Source organism: Lissotriton vulgaris, chromosome 4_1, assembly GCF_964263255.1.
Source record: "Lissotriton vulgaris chromosome 4_1, aLisVul1.2, whole genome shotgun sequence".
Taxonomy (NCBI): domain Eukaryota; kingdom Metazoa; phylum Chordata; class Amphibia; order Caudata; family Salamandridae; genus Lissotriton; species Lissotriton vulgaris.
The window spans coordinates 390,822,418-390,845,597 of record NC_141691.1 but is presented as its reverse complement, the minus strand read 5'-3'; the positions used below and the strand labels follow the sequence as shown (position 1 = coordinate 390,845,597).

At 45.6% G+C, this 23,180-nt stretch overlaps 1 protein-coding gene across 2 annotated transcripts in view; it reads left to right on the top strand.

Annotated features, from left to right (window-relative positions):
• RPS6KA6 (ribosomal protein S6 kinase A6) overlaps positions 1-23,180 on the top strand; it is a 600,906-nt gene that overhangs the window by 392,717 nt on the left and 185,009 nt on the right. For both annotated transcript variants that reach the window (XM_086918765.1, XM_086918766.1), the window contains one exon: positions 11,727-11,852. In XM_086918765.1, coding sequence (XP_086774891.1) covers positions 11,727-11,852 — 126 coding nt within the window. The remainder of the gene's footprint in view (positions 1-11,726; positions 11,853-23,180) is intronic.

The window sequence follows — 23,180 nt, the reverse complement described above, 5'->3', positions numbered from 1 at the left end:
TGTACTTGTCAGCTGTTTCCAGTGTAGGGGATCCTCTTTTATTTCTAAGAAGGCTGTAACAGTGACTGGATACCCTCACAGGTGACAAGTAGCTCTCTACAAATCTACTGATTGATTAACACGTAGGAAACAGAGACAAAGTACTTCAGACATGTCTTATGGGCAGAGCTCAGTTGGTAGTGATTTCACCATATGAAACCGAGGCAATAAATATCAATGTGGCTCGTAAGCCGCTGTTTTTCAATGTCTATATTCAGCCATTTAAGTACACAAAAAAGCGATGGATGGAAGCTTGAATTATTCGCAACCACTGGTAATTACTCAGGGCTGCATCCCAGTCAATCATAATTCTGTACACCATGCCACCTAAGTTTGGACCCAGCCATATACAAATTAGTCTTGGCCCTGGTCCAATGGAAACAGCCCTGCCCGAACTGCCAGACCAGATTATCCCTGAACTGGAACACAAGGAGCCTAGGACCGGTTTCACCCTTATTATGCTCATTAGTCGGGTATAGCTTGGTTCTAATGTTACGGTGTGCACAGTACACATGCCTGGACAAACCGCTCCCATTTAGGGCAACACACTGAAATATACAAAAAAGAGATGGGTGGAATGCTTGAATTAATCATAGACACCGGTATTACTCCGGCCACATCCCAGGCCATCTTTTTGTGAACACCATGCCACCTTCAGTTTGGACCCATACATATTAAAATCAGTCTTAACCATGCTCCAGTGGGAACAGCTCAGCCCGAACTACCAGGCCAGGTCCACACTTAACTAACGATGGACTCGGATGTAGCTTTGAGTACTTACCAATGGCAAAGATTAATTCAAGCATTCCATCCATCACTTTTTTGTATCCTTTAGCATGCTCAACCATAGGCAGATTTTATCAGAGGCTTTGCTTTTCGGGTGTATACCTTCATATATGATATTCAAGTCATGCTTCAGTTTGATGGTGCTGTGCTTGATGCTGCTCATTAGATTAAAGACTGCACAGCTACCATTATGCTCTGATTAAAAAGTAACTTCATTAAGTTAAACCTGCTAAGATCAAGACTCTTCTGATCAATTATTGCAAGCGATATGGGCCTCCAAAGTTTGTCTGGGTTCATTGATTGTGGCCCTATCCCTTTTTTCCTGCTCCATAATCAGGGTGACACTTTGTTGATTCATAGCCATTAATGAGACTGGATGTTATGGCTGTTTCAACTGAGACTACTGTGTAGACTACTTATCTGTCTCTCCCACACCAGGGCCATTTTACACATAGGGCACACTTTTCCTTTTTTCTTCACGGGTGCGCCTCTAAATCGGTGTGCCGTGTGCAAACAGGAAAAGTGTCACTTAATACATACAGAGAACGCATTGCCATCAGTGCAGCTGCAAATTCCTGCTGCCATAGGGGCAGCACATTCAAGTGAAATAATTAGCGGCAGCTTCAAAGCCACTCTGTGTTTCACAATGCAGGCGAACATCCACCTGCACTTTGAGGAGGGCTTAGAGAACCCTTTGCAGGCCGGTGCAGTGTGTGACTGCACCCACTTGCAGTGGGATATCTAGGGAAGTTCATGGGACCCCCCATTTAGCCCATCAAGAGGGCGGCCCTCAGGGGGCGCACTAACAGTGCTCCACCATTATGTGGCACACGTTCAGTGCAGCTCCTGACAGTTTCTCTGCCCTTGCGCCCCATCCATAATATGGCAGAGGAAAATATATTCACACATTTTCATGGGCCACCCCCACTTGTTTGTCATCATAATGCACATTGCACCCACTCAAACTCACTTCTGTTCTCCTGAATGTAGCATGTCTAAAATGTTTACACTGTCAAACTCCCTCGCTCACATTGCTTCAGGATTGCAGCACAAGCAAATCCATGCTCTTTCCACAAGCTATAGCAGTGCCATCTGTAAACACAGGTTTGTTGTTTGTTGAACGTTGTATTATCCATGAACCTTGGGTGAACATATGTTTGTGGTTTACACCCTGTCTACCGTTCCTGAGTGGGTAGACACATAGCATTATGCATTCTTTATTTTTTTAATTATATTTTTTATTATATAGTTGTATCAGAATGATACATCAGCATAACAATGAACATTAGTAACATAAACTTCTCCATTGATCATGTACTAATACAATGTTTGGTACTTCACATCATACTGCATAGTCGTAATACAGATTGTCAATTCACCGAACCGTACCCTATCTCCCGCCCCACCCCTGCACCCACCCCTGTTAGTGACTGAATTTCTCAGATGCCGTTTATGGGCGCACGTATAACTAAAATTACATAGTTCTGGACGTTGTGGGTAACAACAAGTGTATACATTTGGTTGTGCCTGGATCTCCCCAAGCCATGCCTCTCGCACCTTAGTGACCCCTCCAGGCACTGATAGTCAATAAACAATTACCCAGTGGGCGTTCATGGGCTAGGTTCAGGATCACTTGTGGACTGTCGGGGTTCGCATATATTTCCTCTGTATTCATTCCATTTCCCCCAGATCCTGGACCATTTCTTGGGGCAACCCCTGTGAGTATAGACCGCTCTCTCCGCCATCATTGCCGTGTCCATATCATTTTCCCTTTGTGTTTGCGTGGGCACTATGCCAGATCCCCAGTGCCGCGCAATATTCCACTTCGTATTCCGCTTCGCAATTGCCATCCCAAGTGTCGCCCAAGTTTGTAGTGCTAGATTAAGGTCTGTAGTTCTCCAGATATTTAACAGGCAGCACCCAGGATCCGGCTGGACCTCAGCTCCGCCCACTTCCGAAATTTTATTCAGTATCTGGGCCCAGTATGCTTGTATTCGAGGACATTCCCATATGATATGGAAATACGTTCCTCTGTACCCACAACCCCTTAAACAGAGGGGATCCGGTGTGTGGCCTAATTTGTGTAACATTGTGCGCTAGTAGTATACGCAATGTAATATTTCAAGCTGGATCAATTTCAGCCGGGACGGGATGGCCGCTTCCCTTGCCGATGATAAGGCATTCATCCAGTCCGAGTCCTCTGTCTCCTAGTTCTATCTCCCATTTACTGCGCAGCACTACCATAGGGTCCGGTAGATTGTTCACTAGTTTGCGGTATGTCTGTGAGATAGCTTTTTTGCCCAGGTGGTCAGTGAGGAGTCTATCCTCAAGGGGGGATGATTCAACGAGTTTGGTGCCCGGTGGGATTGAACTTTGTAGTGCGTGTCGAATTTTGATGTAGTGGTATAGTTCAGTGTTGGCCATCCCATGCCTCTCTTGTAGGACTGCGAATGATATGATTTCTCCCTTATTCCACAGGTCTCCTATCTTGGAGATGTCAATGAGATCCCATTGCTTAAATCCCTTGGTGTTAGCTAGAGTGCTAAGGCGGCGTGTGTCCCATAATGGGGTGGCCAATGTGAGCACTCCCTCCCATCCCAGGGCTCGCTGCGCCATGTGCCAAATTTTGACTGTAGGGCCCGTGAGTGTGTGACGCTTTTTTGTTCGTGTAGAGGGCTTTCATCAGATGTTCTACGGAAAGTACCTGTCTGTCAAGTCTATATGCAGGGTCATTTTGCGGAGAGTGAAGCCATTGTTTTACAATCATTAGCTATGCGGCCCAATAGTATAGTTTGACATTCGGTAGGGCTATACCACCATCGTACCAACTTCGGACCAGTTTGGTCTGTGCTATCCGAGCTGGTTTCCCATCCCACAACAAGGAGGAGAGTTATGCGGAGTGCATAAAGGAACCTGGGGAGTTTGAGCATTTTAAAAAGTGCAGCCCTTCCTAAGAGTGTCAACCGGAGAGCTCTCCAGTGTGAGACATCTGCTTTGAGTCGCTGCAGGGGTTTCGCTAAGTTTTCTTCCGTGAAAACCGATTCCTGCGGGGTAACATATATATCTAAGTATTTAAACCCTCTGGTTGCTGTTTGTAGTGCACAACCCGGGGGTAGTTCTGGCATCTGACCGCGGAGTAGATATATCAGTGATTTTGCCCAGTTAATGGTATATCCTGCCATTTCACCGTACGATGTTAAAACATGCATCAGTGCTGCGATGGAATCTGTTGGGGATGTTAAGGAAAGGATGGCCGTGTCCTCCAGTAACAGCGGGATGCGATGGAGTACCCCATGAAGCTGTCTGAGATTGAGGGAGGTGTTACGTCCAGGCATAAAGCCGGATTGGTCCGGGTGGACCAGGGTGGCGAGGTGAGGTTGTGATCTGAGTGCTAGCAATTTCGCCAGTACTTTGGCATCTGCGTTCATTAACAATATCGGACGATAGGAGGACGTCCGGTCTGGGGGCTTCCCCGGTTTATGAATTGCCATTATGGTGGCCTGTCTTTGGTCTCTGAACATAACACCCTGTGTCAAACAATCATTATACATGGGGAGCATATGTGGGGTGATCTTTTGGGCAAGTATTTTATATAGTTCACCGGTATACCATACGGTCACAGTGCCTTCCCGGTGTGGAAGGCCGCCAGTGCTTCCCCAACCTCCTCTACCGTTAGATCGTTGTCGAGTGCAAGTGCATCTTCTGGCGCAAGTGTAGCCAGTGGTACATTTTCAAGGAAATTCGAGCAGTCTTCTTCTGTCAGTGTGCCCCGTGGAGTGTAAACTTTTTCATTGTACGTAGCTAGCTCTTCTACAATTTTAGGGGGTTCTGTGGTGGTGACACCTGGGCTATCCATCTGTCTGCCCTTTCTTTCCTCTCAATCCAGGCCAGCATTTTCCGTTTTTTTTATCCTAATTCATAAATTCTATGTAATGTATCTGTGTGTCTAGCTTTTGCCATATCTTCTGCATAAGCTATGTATTCCTGGGTTGCCAGCCGTAGGGCGTGTGTTGCGTCGGCAGTGGGATCTATCGCGTGGGCCATCTCCGCTCTTTGTACAGGGGATTCCAGTGAGTCCAGGTGTTCTTTGTGTTCTCTCTTGTGCCTAGTGATTGCTGAGATAGCTTGTCCCCGGATAACTGTTTTGTATGCTTCCCAGAGTATGGAGGAAGAAGTTACTGATGTCGAATTTTCTGTGAAGTAATGTTCCGTAGTGGTTAGTAAAGTTTTTGCTATTGTGTGATTCTGTAAATATCCGGTCTAAATAGGATAGATTCTTTGTCGCCTAGGGAGGTCTATGGTGTAGGTAAGTCGGACCGGGGAGTGATCTGATATTCCGCTCGGTAAATGGTCTATGGCGGTTATTTTCTCTGGAGGTATTGCTAATGTCAGGATGCAGTCTATACGGGACAGGCTGTTGTGTACCCCTGAGTGAAATGTGTATTGGCGTTCGTCCGGGTGTTTAAGTCTCCATACGTCCGTCAGTCCCATTGTGTTCAGGAAGTCTTTAAATACTTGAGTCGGCCTATGTGAGTCTCTGGGAGGATTTCGGTCATTGTTAGCATCAATCACCGCATTGAAATCGCCCCCTATGATTAACTCCCCTTCTGGGAGATCAAGCAGTAGCTTCCCAAGGTCGTGGAAGGCGCATTGATGTAATGTGGGGGGTATATATACCAAGACTTTGTTGTAGTTGCGACCCTCCCATTGGCAGGCAATTGCGGTGAACCAACCCTAATTGTCGGTCCCTGTTTGTTTAAGTATTAAGGGGGAGCTTTTATGTATCAGGATACCTACCCCTTGTGATCCTGTGGAAAAGTCTGCATGTGCGGCCATTTTGAATCCCCATCGGTTTAATGCTTTGTAGGCTGAACCCATTAAGTGCGTCTCTTGGAGCAGCACCACTGTGGGGCAGTTCCGCTTTAAGTACTGTAGGACCAGCCCTCTCTTAATCTTGTGCCCCAGTCCGTTTACGTTCCAAGAGATGAGCGTTAAGGGGGGGAAGGTCATTCGCGGCCTCTGGGGACCTTGTCCCGATAGTACACTGTCAGGCATAGTGCTTAATGGATGAGCGTGTCTGTGCCACTGGTCTGTTAAATATATGCAAATATGGTTTTGTGCCCTTCAATGGGAAGCCAAACAGCGGTCCCTCCAAAGGAGTCGCAGGTGTAGCGCACAACCATACAGAGGTAGCGTGGTGGCTGTACGGAGATCGGCGTAGTGGTACTGATGTGTATGTTCGTGTAGGGTGATCCCAACTTGTGCAGTCCAGGCGATCATGCAGATGATAGCGAACCAACAATGCAAAACAAAACCATATAGATTTCAAAACCCATGCCACCCTCCCTGCCTCCCTGCCCGGTGGATCTGAAACTTTCCACCTCCCCAACTGAGCAGAGCGCTTCTTGTCCCAAAGCAGCAACATTGTTCGTGAGGGTGAGACTCCTGCATGCTTATCGAGCCCTCCCCCTCCCGTCTTACTGTGGCCCGTACGGTGTTGGTCATAGTTATGCATCCTACCTTCAGGAGTCCCCTCTTCGCCCCCTACATTTTACCTCCGGTCCATTCCGCCATCCGTGAGGTCAGTGGTGGAACTCTGCTCTCGGGTCCCCCATATCGTTTCGCACTGCATCCAAGGAATGCAGCCCAAATGATGGTGGATAGCGTGGGATCTACAATGGAGCTTAGCTCACAGGCTTTCGGTTTAGTCACAGATTATCACATGTAGTCCTACACTTGCCGTTCGTAGATATATTTGTACTCGGTTGTCTCTTCTTGCGTCCCGATTCTTGGATCCTTTAGCAGGTCTCCATCCCACTAGCCAGTCACTCGCCTGATCCGCTGTTTCGAAAAACCACGCTTTTCCATCTGATTCGACTCGGAGCTTCTCCGGGAAGATCATAGAGTACTTCAGTTCTCGAGTACGGAGCTCTCTCTTCACGTCAGTGAAACTTCTTCGCTGCTGTGCCACTGCCGCTGTATAGTCAGGGTAGAAAGTTATTTCTGAGTTGTCCATTTTGAGCGGTGGAGTGATTCGTGCGGCCTGCAAAATGGCGTCACGGTCTCGGAAGTTAAAAATCCTTGCTAAAATAGGACGTGGTGTTGCTCCCGGCTTTGGCTTACCCCCAGGCACTCGATGGGCTCGTTCTACCGAAAAATATTTGGACAGTCCTTTCGGCTTAAGGTGATTTTGGATAAGGTCTTCTACGAATAAGTCCAGAGCTGGGCCCCCTTCGGATTCCGGTACACCTATCAGGCGTACGTTATTGCGCCGGGAGCGGCCCTCCTGGTCATCGAGTTTAGCCTTTAATTGGTTATTATCATCTTCTAGATTTTTTTACTTTCCGTTTTAGGTCCTCTGTGTCGCCAGTGAGCTCCGTCATTGTCTTCTCCACTTCTTGCAGGCGGTCTGATACCTTCGCGAAGTCTGGTCTCAATAAGGAGACGTCCGTTGAGATAGTGCCCATTGAAGATTGCATCGTTTTTTGGATTCCCATGATATCCTGGAGGGTGACCTTCTCAGTATTCGCTTGTTCCCCAGTTGATGGGGATGACGTGCATGGCTGGTCCCCTCGTGTGGCCTCCGGCTTGTCTTTGAAGTAGGCATATTTGTTTAGTCTCACGGTCTGCTGTGCCCCTTGCCCCCTTCCACTCATTGTGTCCTTGTTCAGATCAGTCTGTCGCGATCTGGTCGTAGGTGGGTCAGATGTATGTTGAGTATTCGCCAGGCGGTGTTTCAGACCTAGTGATGTAGCAGTTCGCAGGGTTAGATCAAAAGTGTAGCGGCCGCTATTACGCTCTCCGGTGCGTTGGAATGTGGTGCTCTGTAACGGAATTTCGCGACCCTGTACTTTCCGAGTAATGGTGGGCACGGCGTATGATTGGGCTGTTGTAAGGCTATGAACCAGTCTCCCCAGCTATAGCTTAATTGCAAACACAGTTTATGGCAAATATCTAAATAGCAATGGGGATATTGTTGTAGTATCGCACTCGGCACCTGCAGTTGGATGCGGAGACGTTCTGCCACTCAGGTCCGCAGAGCGCCGCTTCCCTTTTCAATGGCGCCAAAGTTTCAGCGTCGATGTCCAGAAAAGCCTCCACCATCAGCGAATAGGCCGGGGGGGGGGCTTTCTCTAGCGTGTCCGGATCGGAGTTGTGTCCATCAAAGTTCCGACATCAGGTAGAGTAAGAATTGTCGCTGCCGCCGCCGCCTTTGCACTCCTCTCACCCAGGCACCGGAATCACTCGAGCCCCCGGCTTCCAGGGCCGAGATAGGCCGCGTTCTTTGTCACAATGGTGCGGCTTGGCTTTTTGGAGTTTTGCGAAGCGGTTTCCGGCAACGTGCACCGAAGGTCTTCCCGCTTACTATTTTGTAGTCCAACACTGTCGGATTTGCGGATAAGTGCGCAGATTTTGCTGGGAAGAGCTCGTTAGCTACAGAGCTCCTTTAAGCTGCGACCATCTTGGTCGGTCGCTAGCCACGCCCCTCCGCATTATGCATTCTTGATTGTTTTGTAGATCGGGCCATTTGTATCTGTGATGGTACAGAGTCTTGCAAGAAGTAATTTGTAAGATCTGAAAGTATACTTTTTCAGTTACATCTGTGGTTGATGAACACGTTAGCATTTTAACTCAACTCACTATTTAATCCCCTTATGCAACAAAATATCACCTTCTCAAAATTGTTTGTGTTGGTTTGTTCTATACACCCCACATAACAATTACTCGACCTTCCTGTCAAGAACAGAGGTTAAGTCACCAGAACAGCCCATGGTGGGATCCTTCATCATATTTACCTGGTTTTTACTATACTGCAGCAATGGACACCTCGTTCATCATAACATTTTTCATCTTGACATGAACTTTCTCTTTACCTCACTTGCGTTTAAATACCCAACCAGATATTTTGAACGGCTGGTCTATTCTGCACTTGAAATGCTATATAGTATAAGAATTACAGCCAAATGACTAGGATCTTCAGTCAGTACAACAGTATACATGAGCTTGGAGGCCAGTCCCAAAGACACTAAAGTAGAGAAGTCATTAATGCAGTAGTTCCTGGGCGGGGGGGTTGACCGCAGCAAGATGGTAGATGCAAGATGAGACTGCTATGTGTCAGGACCCACGATCCTGTGCCCTCAAACCTTTAATCGTTGCTTAGATACTCCCTCTGTGGGCCCAGTGTAGTGCGCTGTGCCTGTGAGGGCCCTGGGAACCCTTTGATGGCCCTGAGAACCGCCATAGCCAGTTATCTGCTCCCTGTATGTGGGGAAGCCATTAAAGTGTTATGGCTAGCGTTTCTAGTCTAAGACACCTGCCCATGCCTTGATCGGGCATCACTGCATTGCGGATGCTGAGGGCAGCCTTCCCAGTGGGGCACAGCCCTGCCCCTCGATTGAGAGGTGACGGCGGGAGAGGAGCTGGCTCTGCCCAGGGCGTGACTATCTGGGCCTGAGGTGAGTAGCAACTGGTTTCCGTTGCGACCGGCGCTCAAAGTGGAGCTGCGCGGTAGCGGAATCGGAGGCCTCAAGGGAGACGCTGGATGCCCTGCCCCTGCCTGGTGCAGGTGTGATACATTGCTGCCCGTACTGTCCAGTGCCAGCGACTGATTTACCGGTCGGATCTTGGGGCTTATTACATGAAATGTTTCCCTGCATGTGATTAAATGGGATTGCTGCCCCTCGGGCCATGCACTGCATGCTTGGACCAGTGCTTGATTGCTGATGGAGACCCCTCCCACGGAGTTGCATTGCAGATTCCTGCATAGGCCCTGGGGTTTGAGCCTGGTGTGTTACGTGAGAATAGAGGGGGGGGCTAGGACCACTCTGCTCCTCTCCTCCCCCCTCCTGCTATGGCACCTCTGCATTGGGGAAGAGGTGAGGTGGGTCAATCAACAGTGTTCCCCCTTTTTTCAACAGCGTGTCATTGCCAAAGAGCTGTAGAAGCCTAACATTGTGGACAGCAGTGCTGCTTCTCCAGAGTGGAGGCTGGGTGGGGACTTGCTGCTCAGTGGTGGTAGTGGCGGACTGCTCTTGCCCCTTTCACTACTTGCCCCCTTTGGTGCTGGTGAGAGGTGTGGGGGTTCGTACATTGAGGATTATTTGTGTGTGCACCACTGCCAGTCTGTTGTGCTGCTGCTGTTGGTGGGGAGGACAAAACACAGAGATTCTCCCTTTGTCCTGCCGTAGAGCAACCAGTTCTCCAGGACTGCGTCTGGACAGTGGGTGCCGCCCGGGTGGGGCCCTAGTTCCTCTGTGTTGAGTGCCGCGCAGTGCCACTCGAGTGGAGAAGGGTACAGCTGCTGATAATTTCCCTCCTGTGCTGCATAGAAGGAGTGGGACAGGGTGCTTATATACCCACGTAAAGCTTCTCACAACTTAAAATTGTGATACATTCAACATGACATTTTACATAGGGCATACCTCACGCCAGCACGTTTGCAAAAATAAGGTAGCGTGTCAACATGCCTCCGATGTGGTTCCAACAAATCAGGCAGCACTAATCGATTTATAGAGTGGCCCTACTCCTAGCTAAGAGGGTCATTGCCAGGAAGTGGAAGGATGCCCACCTTCCTGGTATGCCTTTTCTTGAATACAGCACTGTTGAAGTGGGACAAAGCCGAGTTGGTAGCGCTCTGCAGAGAGAAGGTTAGAGGCCTGCGCAAGGTCCCCATTGTGCTGGAGTGGGATACCTTGCTGTACGAATTGCAAGTGCTCTCAGAAGATCCCAGGGAAGAAGAGCCAGATAGAGGAGCATGATTCCCTAACACATACTACTCCGTACAGTACTTGTTCCCTTGCACTCCTCTCCTCCTGTCCCTCTCCCTTAACCCCTTCATCCCCCCTGTCCCCTACTTCCACACATTACTGTGGTCCTTAGGCCTGCACCTTGTCTCACTAAGCCGCGTACCAAACACATGGTCCGAACCATGTCTGTTCTAGTGGTGAGACAACACATCTCTGCAGGATGTACAAGTACAGTGTGTCCCCATGGCTGTTTCAGCCAGTGCCGAATAGATACTATATTGTGGGTATAGACCATGTTGATTTGTAATCGATGGGACCTGCCAGTTTACTTTGTTACACATGATTGTTCATTATGTAAAGATGAACCAATGCCTCCAGCCATAACTTTAATTGCTGTCTACGGTTTACTGACCCATTGGGAATATGTGATTTATGATTGACTCCATTATCATATTGTAATGATTGTATCATTGTCTACACTCTTTTCAAAATCAATAAAATTGGTTAAAAAATGCAGTAGTTCATGGGACCAGTTTTTCCAGCTTCCCATTCAGTACAACTTGAGAGAGTAGCGTATGTCTGCAGCGATTAATTCTTGCCCAATGACTCACTCATAGAAAAGCGAAAAGGCCATATTTTTCAGCTGGGTTTTGGACCAGGTAGCTGCATCCTTGCACACCGTAGATTACTACCCTTAGCGTGTGCATTACCCTTCACGTTGTAGCCCCTTGAATGCCCCACTTAGTATCAAGATTTGTCCTTCTTGCCTTTGTTGTCTGACATTGGGTCAGCACTTGGGCTCACCAATTGATAATCCCTCCTTGGGCCAAGCCCATATCACATGGTTGTAGTGGCACTCTTTCGATATGACTGTGAAAGTAGATTCTGACAAATGGACCCCTGCTGTGACAAAATGCAGCATGTCTCTCTACAGCTCAGAATCCCCAAGCCCTCTAGTCTCCCTCCAATTCCAAACTCTTCTAGAAATAGTCACAGCTTTATTTAGCGGATTAAGTGACATTGTTAGCGCTTCTTATTGTCACCATTGCATCTCAGGACATAGCTTCAGAAAACTGTTTCTTAGTGTTTATTATTCATGAAAATGTTCAGAAAATATCTTTACATTTAGTCACACAATATCTTTTTTCTTCAAAGCACCTACATGGAAACTGTGCAAAGTTTTCTGACATGTATGAGTTGAAGGAAGACATTGGTATTGGATCTTACTCCGTGTGCAAGCGATGTGTCCATATAGCTACGAACATGGAATTTGCTGTGAAGGTATTTATCATTTATGATCCTTGCCTTTTTTTCCCATTGTCTTTTGAAAAATGTTCTTTCAGTTAATGAACTCCAAATGTGAGTACAGAAATCATATATAATGGTACTTGACTGCAGCACAGCTTTTGTTTTTCAGTCTGACTGCAGGCTGCTTCAGTTGTTTGGAACGCCTCATGTCAGTATTCCATAATGTGAGAGGCTTTGGCTTAGTGTCCTTCCTTCATCCCCTTGCATATTTGCTTGTGCCATCTTGAGGCATTAGCTAGCTGGGCTGTCCATCACTGTTAGGACCAACCCTGGGCATTTCACAGTTGTTTACACGTACAATTTGCATTAGTCAGTGATCAAAAGTAATTGTTCTACGTGAATGCAGACAGACACACACACACACACATATGCCTGCTTCCACCTGACCTCCAGCTCTTTTCCCCATGCTGACTTATCATTAATAGCATTGTTGCATACACTCTAAGGTAGGGCACAATTAAAAGTAGCATGGCGCTGCTGTGAAAAATGCACTAGCCAGGCGATGTGTATTTCTGAATAGCAACACACATATTGTCTTGCCAGTCACAAGGTGACCTGCCAAATGCGCTGAAAGTTGTAATTTCACTGCCTGGGAAGACAGTGCAACCTTCTTCTGCCTTTTGTGTGAGCCAACTCAGAGGTGACATTTCTACCTTCTGTAGTTGGATCATATTGTGTGGTGTATGAATCTAACAGCATGGACAGCCGCACTGATATACTTCAGTGCTCATTGCCTTTATTCCTGCTTGGCCAGCTACTGGTTGATGCCATAGGTGGAAGCTTTTGATACCATCATAATCATTTCTGCTGTATCATGCATCACGTCTAAAATTGAGGAAAATTGTGTCTGTACTCCTTGTCTGCCACTTTACCTGTATTGCCTGCTTCCTCCAGGAGATGCACTTTGTAGGGTAAAATGTGCATTACACTAGACCTTGCTTGATTGCAGACACTGTCCTGATGTGTTTAATATTCAGTTCATGATCTCTAGGAAATAGCTTGCATATGAGAGCATCTATTTAAATTTCCATGGGGACTCATTCGCATCATGTTTGTAATAACCAGCAGACTCAAATACTTTTCTGGATCTGTCTTGTAAATGTTTTATCTCTAAAAGTATTCTTGAGTTCTTCTGTGTGCTAATAGTATTCTTTCCCACCTCTTCCTAACTTGCCCACAACTGCCATAATGTATACAATGTATGGGGGAATGTTATCTTGAATTCTGGTAGTCTACAGTAATAAACAAGTACTCATGGCTCCTCCTGCCTGCGCCTTTGAGACAACACCTTAATCAAAAGCCTAATGAACAGATGCTGTCCTGAAAGTTTTCAAAGATATTAGATTAAACCTCAAAATTTTAAGGAAATACGTCCCTTAATGTAAAACCATGCAGGCCTTCTCTCCTAAAGTAATGTGCTTGTATTAGCATAATGTGCAGTACTGACAGAAGGATCCCATGTACTGGCTTATACTTTAAGTCTAGAATGAAATCTACCCCTGAATTCAGTTGGAGACACAAGGTGTTCAGCTGCATAGATTAGACTATATCTCAAAATCTCAGAGATGCAAGTCTATTGTATTCTGGTTATGAACTGATTACTTTGCAATGAGAAAAACTGCGTAATGAGACATAACTCACCTTTTGATTCCAGATTGTGCTTCCCTTTATGCACAAATAACTTAACTTACACTGTGCACCAGCCTTGGTTCCTGCTCCACCTTTACAGTGGTTGCTGACCAAAGCTTCCCCTCGTTCTCTCAGAGAGTCTGTCATTGAGCATTGGTCTAACATGGATGCTCACTGAGATTGATCTTTACTGAGTCAACCCAGTATCCAACTCAGTTTCAGCATTGCATCTGCTTCACAGTTGCAATTTTACATTCATCCACAAAACAGGGAGGAATCCTCTTAAGCGGCATCGCATTATTATTTGTGTTAGTGTACATCCGCTAGTAAAGGTGTAGTCAATACAGTGCTCGGTCCACTGACTGGTGGCTTTGCTGCTTGAAGTGAACTCCCTCATTTATAGTTCAAATTGTATGGACCAAACAGGGCAGTCATATGCACTTAAACTGTAAGATGTAAGTGATCACTGGCCATACAGCCCCATACATACAAATCAGAGCTCTGTGCTTGTGGAAATGCATAAGAAAAAGCACAATTCAATTTTTTTTTGCTATTTTATGAAGACATTGTTATATTATTTTCTGCTGCAATAATCATTTGTTTCCTTTCCTATCCACATATTTCATATTGTTGCTTAGCGGAACACTGGGGAAATATGTATAGGTTGGAAGAAAATACAGTGATAGAATTTAACCACACATAATGTACCTACTGAGAAGGTCTGTGATATGTCTATAGAAAGAAGAATTATCGTCATAAATGCATTTGGACACAATTGTCCTTTTCGACCAAAAACTTACATATGTTAAAACCAATTCAAACACATTATTTAACATAAATAACATTCAGTTGTTTCAGCTTACTTATAATTGCATTCATAAACCTTCCTAATGCTATTGACATATCTAAAAATACCATATTATCTCGCAGGTCTCGCCATCTTTCATGTCTAGGTACAAAGTTTTAAAAACAAATTACATTTTTTTTTAAATTATTTATTTATAAAGTTTTATATAGTGCGAGCTTGACCCAAGAGGGTATCAGAGCGCTATACATTTAGAAACGTTGCGTTACAAGTTACATCGGATACAAGAGCATAGTAAGGTAGAGTACATATAAACAATGTTTCAGTAATTCGAAGGAGGGAGGGGAGGAAGGAGTCATAGCAGGGAGGCGAAGAAGAACTGTGACCAATGCCCGGTTGGGTAGGTGACGGTCGAGGGAGAAACCAGGGCCAATCTCCTCATTAGTTGTCCAACAACTCCATCAGGCATCAGCCATATTGCTCAGGTCTCAACGTTCGGGGAAAACAGTTTAGAATAGATACATAGGCTACGAGGATAGAGGTAAAAGAAGAAGGTAGGGCGGAGGGCGTAGAAACAAGTCAGAGAAGGGAGCTGGGGCTACCATATAGGCTGATGCAAAAAGAAGGAAAACCCAGCTTTCCTGTAGTTGTGTTCATTCTTCCCTCGAGTGTCGGCAGGTGGATTTGACTCAGTCTGATCACGTGCACAACCCTTTGGCCGCCTGGGGCTTTTCTGTGAATCTCAGCACCGCCAACAGCCCCCAGGCCCGTGCAACCCAGGACCTGGAAGGCGTGGAGAAATTCAGGGACCAGCCATTCAATTCTTGCATTAGAGCAAGAAGGCAAGAGAGGGAGCCATGGACCAAAGGTTTAAGAATCTTTTCATGTATGTCCTAGAAAAAAAGACAATCTATTCAAATATGTAATAAAGTGCATTTTGAGTTCTGTAGACAATAATATTCACAATTTTTCTTTTAAATAATCAAGTATACCTCTCGCACCTGATATATAGTGTTGCATCCTGTTCTAAATTTCGAACCATTAGTATGAAGTTGAAGGTCCAATAATTTGTACAGATCTGGAATACATCCTTATTACCCAATACTTCTAACTTTAATATTACGGATGTTCTTGTTCTTCAAGTGTTCAAAATCCAATTTCTGAGATATAATTCCGGCAGTTTTTTTTTTAGGTCTTTTTTAACAAGAAAATGATTTCCATGATTCTGTGTTACCAATGAATTCGTTTTTGTAAGTCTGTCAATCATTTTGACTGCACGCTGTCTCGCGCTCTTCTGCACTTGACAGCAGAAATAAGATATTTTGAGAGCTGTCCACCATGGCAATTTAATGAAGCATAGCAGGTGTTTTCCTAAATGTATAGCGCTCCGATACCCTCTTGGGTCAAGTTCGCACTATATAAAACTTTATAAATAAATTATTTTTTTTTTAAATTTAATTTGTTTTTAAAGCTTTGTACCTAGACATGAAAGATGGCGAAACCTGCGAAATAATATGGTATTTTTAGATATGCCAATTTCGGTAAAGTTAGAATATTTTTATTGCTGTCGCCTTCATAACGTTTCGGCTCGACTGAGCTTTGATCATATATATATATATATATCTCAAATGCAAGCACCCAAACAATTGGAAAGCCTCACGCAGCGTGTAATTTCGTACTTTATTGGCCACATGCAGAAGAGGCACACTGCACCTGAATCCTGCATGCGGCCAATAAAGGCTTTCCAATTGTTTGGGTGCTTGCATTTGGAATATTTTGTAAGCCTGCCTTGGTCACGGAAAGCCCCCTCGCGGATAATCGTGAGTCTCAGGCACTGACAAGTCAAGTAAGTGCCAGGAGAGCAACGTGGAACTTTTGGTTGCGAAACAGAAGGCAGTTTACTTACTCAGTGTTTATGCGAACCTACTAAAGGAGGAGAAAGCATTAGGAGCAAATTGGGAGGTAACCCACTAAGGGTCTTAAAATAATGGAACTTGAAATACCACAATGCACTTGATGACACGCCCACTTTTGCAGAACGTTTATAATCACGCTGCGAGTTCAGTGTCACTTCATGCCTCCCCAGCTCTGAATTGCCCAGCTAGTAAGAAAGGGACGGATGTCTTGAAACGCGTATGGCAGAAGAGGCACACTGCGCCTGAATCCTGTGTTCGAATCCTGTACGTGGTCAATAAAGTACGAAATAACAAGCTGCGTGAGGTTTTCCAATTGTTTGGGTGCTTGCATTCCGTCTGTGTATATAAGGAAGAAGAGTGCTGTGGGATGGATATATATATATATATATATATATATATATCACCCCAAAAACCCAGCAGTGCAACCATCTAGGGGAACGGTGCAGAACAGGGAAACAGACTCCGTCGGCAAGGCTTAATGCGTAGTGGTGTTTATTCAGAGCATCAGTTGTCCAAATGACGCGTTTCGGCCACCAGACATGCGGTATATATATATCCATCCCACAGCACTCTTATATTCACAGCCGGAACAGAAAGAGCACTGATCACAGGATTCGCATTAAATACTAGTTTGTTTATTGAGGATCTTTGCACAGACAAAAGGCAGCCATAACACGTTTCATCCCTCCCCGGGGACTTGATCACATGAAGCGGTTCTACCAATGGCATTTCTTTTTAAAGGTTACACTTTTTTTCGTTTTTTAGTCATTAGTTGTGATTGGGTGATAATACACCATGTGGCAAGTCAACAACGTCTCATCGGCATGCTTCAACATCCTCCGCATGCTACGGAAGATCTTCTGGTGGATCCCCACCGAGACCAGGAAGACCGTCACCCAGGCCCTCGTCACCAGCCGACTGGACTACGGCAACGCCCTCTACGCCGGTACCACCGCCAAGCTCCAAAAGAGACTCCAGCGGATCCAGAACGCCTCAGCCAGACTCATCCTCGACATCCCACGAACCAGCCACATATCCGGACATCTGAGAGACCTCCACTGGCTCCCTGTCAACAAAAGAATCACCTTCCGCCTCCTCACCCACGCACACAAAGCCCTACACGACCAAGGCCCGAGCTACCTCAACAGCCGAGTCAACTTCTACGCTCCCAAACGCCTCCTCCGATCAGCCAACCACGCCCTCGCCGACGTCCCCCGCATCCGAAGAGCGACTACAGGAGGAAGGTCCTTCTCCTACCTGGCCGCCAAGACCTGGAACTCCCTCCCTCCCGACCTGCGCCTGACCCAAGACCACCTCTCCTTCAGGAAGAAGCTGAAGACCTGGCTGTTCAAGCAGTAGCGGCAATCCCCCCCCCCCCCCCAGCGCCTTGAGACCCCGCAGGTATGTAGCGCGCTCTATATATGTCTTTGATTGATTGATTGATTGATTGGTTACTGTGCAAAAAGTGCTAAGTGGTTACTTGAATTGAAATAAAATACACATTGACATCCATAGTTTTCTGTCATTGTAACTCCTTTTTGCTGGGATAATTCTCACGGTACAATAGGTATCTATTAAACCTTCCTTCGCCCGCTAACCTATTGTGCAAATTACGCTGTTTAAATACATTAAGTTGGTGACCAGATAGGGCTTTGTTCTTTTCAATACAAGATAGTTAATCATGTTACATCTTGAATTTGTGTATGTATTTAGTGCTCCTCTATTTCAATAGATAAATCTATAAATATATATAAATATAAATATATACAAGGACATAAATAAATATTATTATATATCGATAAAACATATATTTATAAAATCACCATAAATATATAGATAAATACACCAAAATAAAATAATGTTATGTAAAATACAATTGTAACATATATACACACACATATCGTCCCACAGAGTCCGAAGCCACACCATTATGTGGAAATTATCGGGATAAATCCCTTTTGGCTCTGTTTACAATTCAATCTTGAATCTCTGTCGTTTTTCCCTTTTGGACTCTTTGAATTGCTCATATATCTAGTCCATCTTGTTTATTCACGATCAATTGATTTTTTGCCCTTGTGTATATATGGTCTGGCCTAACTCATACCTCGGCCCGGTAACCACTGAAGAGGTCTCGACGACGCTCTCCACAATTAAGTGATTCCCCTAGCGACCCGGTGCCTTTACACATCCTCAAAAAAGTGGCTCCCAGTATCGTCCCCCCTCTAACTGACCTCATCAATTCCTCATTACTTCAGGGAATGGTTCCCCCCAGCTGGAGAGAGGCTGTTGTCAAGGCCCTTCTTAAAAAACCTCTACTAGACCCTCTGGACTTAGCCAACTACAGACCAATTTCCCTCCTCCCCGGAATTAGTAAAATCACTGAAAAAATAGTGAATAAAAAACTCTCCCAGTTTCTGGAGTCTAACAACTTGCTCAGGAGCTCGCAGACTGGATTTCGCCCGAGTCACGGCACGGACACCGCCCTCCTGGCTGCAGTGGAGGAGACCAGATGCATTCTGGACGCAGGAGGATCAGTGGCAGTGATCCTCCTGGACCTCAGTGTGGCCTTTGACACTGTCAACCACCGGGTTCTAATCCAGCAACTCAGAGACATCGGTGTGGAGGGTACTGCCCTGGCTTGGTTCGCATCATTCTTAAACCACCGCTCCTTCCAGGTTTGGGAGAACGACACCCGCTCCCCAGCAGTCCCCCTCCAATGCGGAGTGCCACGGGGCTCTTCGCTAAGCCCGACATTATTTAATGTCTACATGTCCCCACTGGAGGAGGTAGTCACTCCGTTCGGAGTGAAAATCATCAGCTACGCGGACGACACCCAGCTGGTGGTGTCCCTATCCCTACCCAACCAAGAACCATCTAACCTCCACAGCTGCCTTTCCAAAATCCAGGGGTGGATGAACAATTCAGCGTTGAAACTCAATGGGTCCAAGACAGAGATCTTGCTCCTTGGTCAAAAAGGGCTTTCCCTTCCCCCTAACATCTGGCCCTCCTGTCTGGGTGAACCCCCGGCCCCCAAAACCGAGATCAAGAGCCTGGGAATCTGGCTAGAGAAAGACCTGTCCTTCAAAACCCAAGCCAAAAAAAATGCTGGGATTTGTTTTGGGCTTCTTAGATCAGTCAGGAAAATCCTGCCCTTACTCCCTCCCATCTCCCGGAAACTGCTTATCCAAGGCCTTATTCTATCTAGGCTGGATTACAGCAATGCCATCTACCTGGCAGCCCCCGAAGCCACCTTCAATAAATTACAAAGAATTCAGAATGCTGCAGCCCGGCTTCTCACCAACACACCGGCTAGATCCTCGGCCAAACCAGCTTTGAAGCACCTTCACTGGCTTCCAGTAAGACAAAGAGTTGAATTCAAGGCTCTCTGTCTGGCTCATAAACTCTTACAGGATAAAGGCCCCCCCATCCTTAAAAACTTTATCACGCCCTACAAGGCCACAAGATCCCTCCGCTCGGATTATTATTATTATTATTATAATTACATTTATTAAGCGCGCAGCTACCCGGAGGTTTCCCGGCGCTAAAGCAAACATAAGGTAAGCTAGGTGTGAGAAATAAAGAACATGCAGTTTAGGTATTAAAAAGCCAGGTCTTAATTCCTTTACGGAATGTCAGATAACAGTCTTCAGAACGCAGAGTTTGGGGTAGAGAGTTCCATAAAGAAGGTCCTAGCAAGGAGAACGAGCGACCGCCCATTTTAGCTCTATTAACACGAGGTATCCTAATTTTGTTTTGAGTGGAGGACCTCAGTGTGCGGGGGGGAACATATTGCTGCACCAAGGAGGATAGATACTTCGGAGCTTTGCTGGTCTTGATATGGTGCATAAGACAAAGTGCTTTGAATTTCACTCGGCTCTCGATTCGTAACCAGTGAAGTTTGTGCAGATGGGAAGTGGCCGATGCTCTGGCCGGAAGGTTACATATAAGGGGAACTGCCATGTTCTGGACAACCTGGTATTTCTTTGTTACCTCCTTACAGGCACCTAATAGTAGAATGTTCCCGTAGTCCATACGTGCGGTGACAAGAGCCTGGACTACAGTTCTCAGGGTGTCAGTTGGAAGCATCCACGTGATTTTCCTTAGCCACCTGATGATGGTGGTACAGGTGGCGGAGACTTTTACAACGTGTTGCTTAAAATATAACTGGTTGTCCAGGAGGACCCCTAGATTGCGGGCAGTCACAGATGGAGTTGGTAGAGGGCCCATCTGAAGAGGCCAATGTTGCGGGCCCCAGAGTGAAGTGTCAGGACCAAACAGGAGCAGCTCAGTTTTGTCCCCATTTAATTTTAATTTGTGTTTGTGCATCCAATCAGATGTGTTTCAGTCCGGCCTGTAGGGAAGACGTAGGAAGATGTTTATTGGTGGAAAGAGAATAGACGATTTGTGTGTCGTCTGCGTAAGAATAGATTGTGAGACCAGCTTCCTCTGCCAAGAGTGCCAGGGGTCTCACATACAGATTAAAGAAAAGAGGGCTAAGAATAGACCCCTGGGGAACACCGTGAGGGGAAGGGAATATAGAAGAAACAGAAGTAGAAGAGAAAACTTGAAAGGTGCGATCGGAAAGAAAGCTAGCAATCCAGGCCAGGGCGGGTCCATCAATACCCACAGATTTCAAGGTGGACAATAAGATGGAATGGGAGACAGTATCAAGTGCGGCACTCAAATCAAGCAAAATGAGTGCCACTGTCTCCCCATTGTCCACCTGTCTTCTGATGGTCTCCGACACACCAAGAAGAGTAGTCTCTGTTGAAAAGCCAGCCCTGAACCCGGACTGCGAGCAGTGAAGGAGATTAGAAGCTTCAACATAGGAGCTAAGCAGGGAGTTAACATGCTTCTCAAGAACTTTGGAGTAACATGAGAGCAGGGAAATAGGGCGAAAATTGGAGGGGATGTTTGGATCTGCGTTAGCCTTTTTTAACAATGGAACCACCATCGCGTGTTTCCATTCAATAGGAACAGTGGCTTCGGTCAATGAAGCATTCAGAACATCCAGAATAACCTGGAGTAAGGCTGGGTCCAGGGTGCTCAGAACTTGAGGAGGCATCGGGTCAAGAGGGGAGCCAGATTTAATATTATAAAGATATTTTGTTAAGAGCATAGGGGAAATTGGTTCCCAGGAATGGAGTTGGGGAACAATGGGCGTTAGACTAGTGACATCAACAGAAAAGGAAGTAGAAGAAGTATAATCAGGAAGGGTGGATGCAGCAGGAGTAGTATTAAAATTATCGTAAATCCTGTCAATTTTCTCCAGGAGGAAGTTTGCCAGTGGATTACACTGAGCTGTGTCCAGGCAGGGGTCTTTAGGCGAGGAAGAAGCACCTGAGAGATCTTTGATAATTTTGAATAGGGCCTTCGGCCTGTTTTGAACGGTGAGTATGGTATTATTAGCATAGTTAGCTCTGGCAGCATCACATGCAGAGTGATAAGTTTTGAGGGCAGCCTTGTATTTTGTTTTATGGTCTGTGCAATAATTGAAGCGCCAAATGCGCTCCAGTTATTTGCATTGAGACTTTTCTTGGCGGATCACGAACACCTCATCACAGTTCACAGGGTGAAAAAGGCGCGCACAGGCGGACGGCGATTCTCTGTGAACACGGCCAGCCTCTGGAACACCCTCCCCCATAAACTAAGGACGGAATCAGATCACCTCCGGTTCAGGAAACTACTGAAAATGCACCTCTTCCCCTGATTCCCGTGCCCTTTTTCCCTGAGGATCCACCCTCTCGACTGTCTTGGTATCAGTGCTGGGATGCTTCCGGGTTACTATGCACTCTACAAAACCTCTAATAATAATAATAATAATAATATCTATATTATAGTTTAATCAAAGTTAATCAAGCTCACTATAAATGGATGTAGTTTGTGCAAAAAAGTGCTATGCAAAAAAGTGAAAAAAGTGCAAGTTGTGCCAAGTTAAAAACAATGGTAGCTTCAAAACATATAGGGGAAATCTGTATTGTATATACAGTATAAATACTATATATATATATGTGTGTGTGTGTGTGTGTATATATGTATATATATATATATATATATATATATATGTGTATATATCTGTATATGTATACTAGCAGCTCGTCCCAACGTTGTCCGGGTATGAATTGCTGGCGGCCAGTAGTATATTGTTTTGTAGGATTTCGTATTGATAGCATTTCTTATCTGTGACAGGCCTGTGAAACGCTCCGATTCACAGTGCACTGCTGATTGACTTAAGAGTGCGCGTTCAGTAGTGTGTGAACTCGAGTTTCCCTACTTTATTTTTACTTGCAATATTATATAGCGGGAACTCGACAACATGGCATGGGCACAATTTACATTACAGAAGAACACATTCATTTGTGGTAGGCACGGGGAGACGTAGCTATTTGCCTGGAATCACAGGTTGTTGAGCTGATAACGAGATTCGAACGTAGCTCCCCAGCTCTAAAGTTCGCAATTCTAGAACTTGTGGCGGGGGTGTGTGTCTAAAAGATGAGAGAGACCTGTTAATTTTTCAAATGGGTGGTGAAAAAATATGAATATGTTGCTGGAGTTGTGGACCGCCGTGCCACCAATGTACTTACCGGGGGAGGGTAAACACCTATTATTCCGCAACTTTCTTTCCGCATACCATCACTCCGCATACTTTCATTACAAAAGTACCATGACTCCGCAATGCCATTATAACATATGGCATTACATTTTATATGCTTTTACCACGCATACATTTACAACGAAATTAGTTGTAAATGCATGAATGGTAAAAGCATGTTTTTTTTTAAAGTTTGGATAAGGTAAGTATGGGTATAGGGGTATATGTTTTGGGGTACTGAGGTATATGTTTTGGGGTGTTTGGGTATATTAAGGTTTCAGATATAGTTTTGGGTTATGGGGTACAGGGGTAGTTTTAGGGTTTAGATATGGTTTTTGGGTACAGGGGTATTTTTAGGG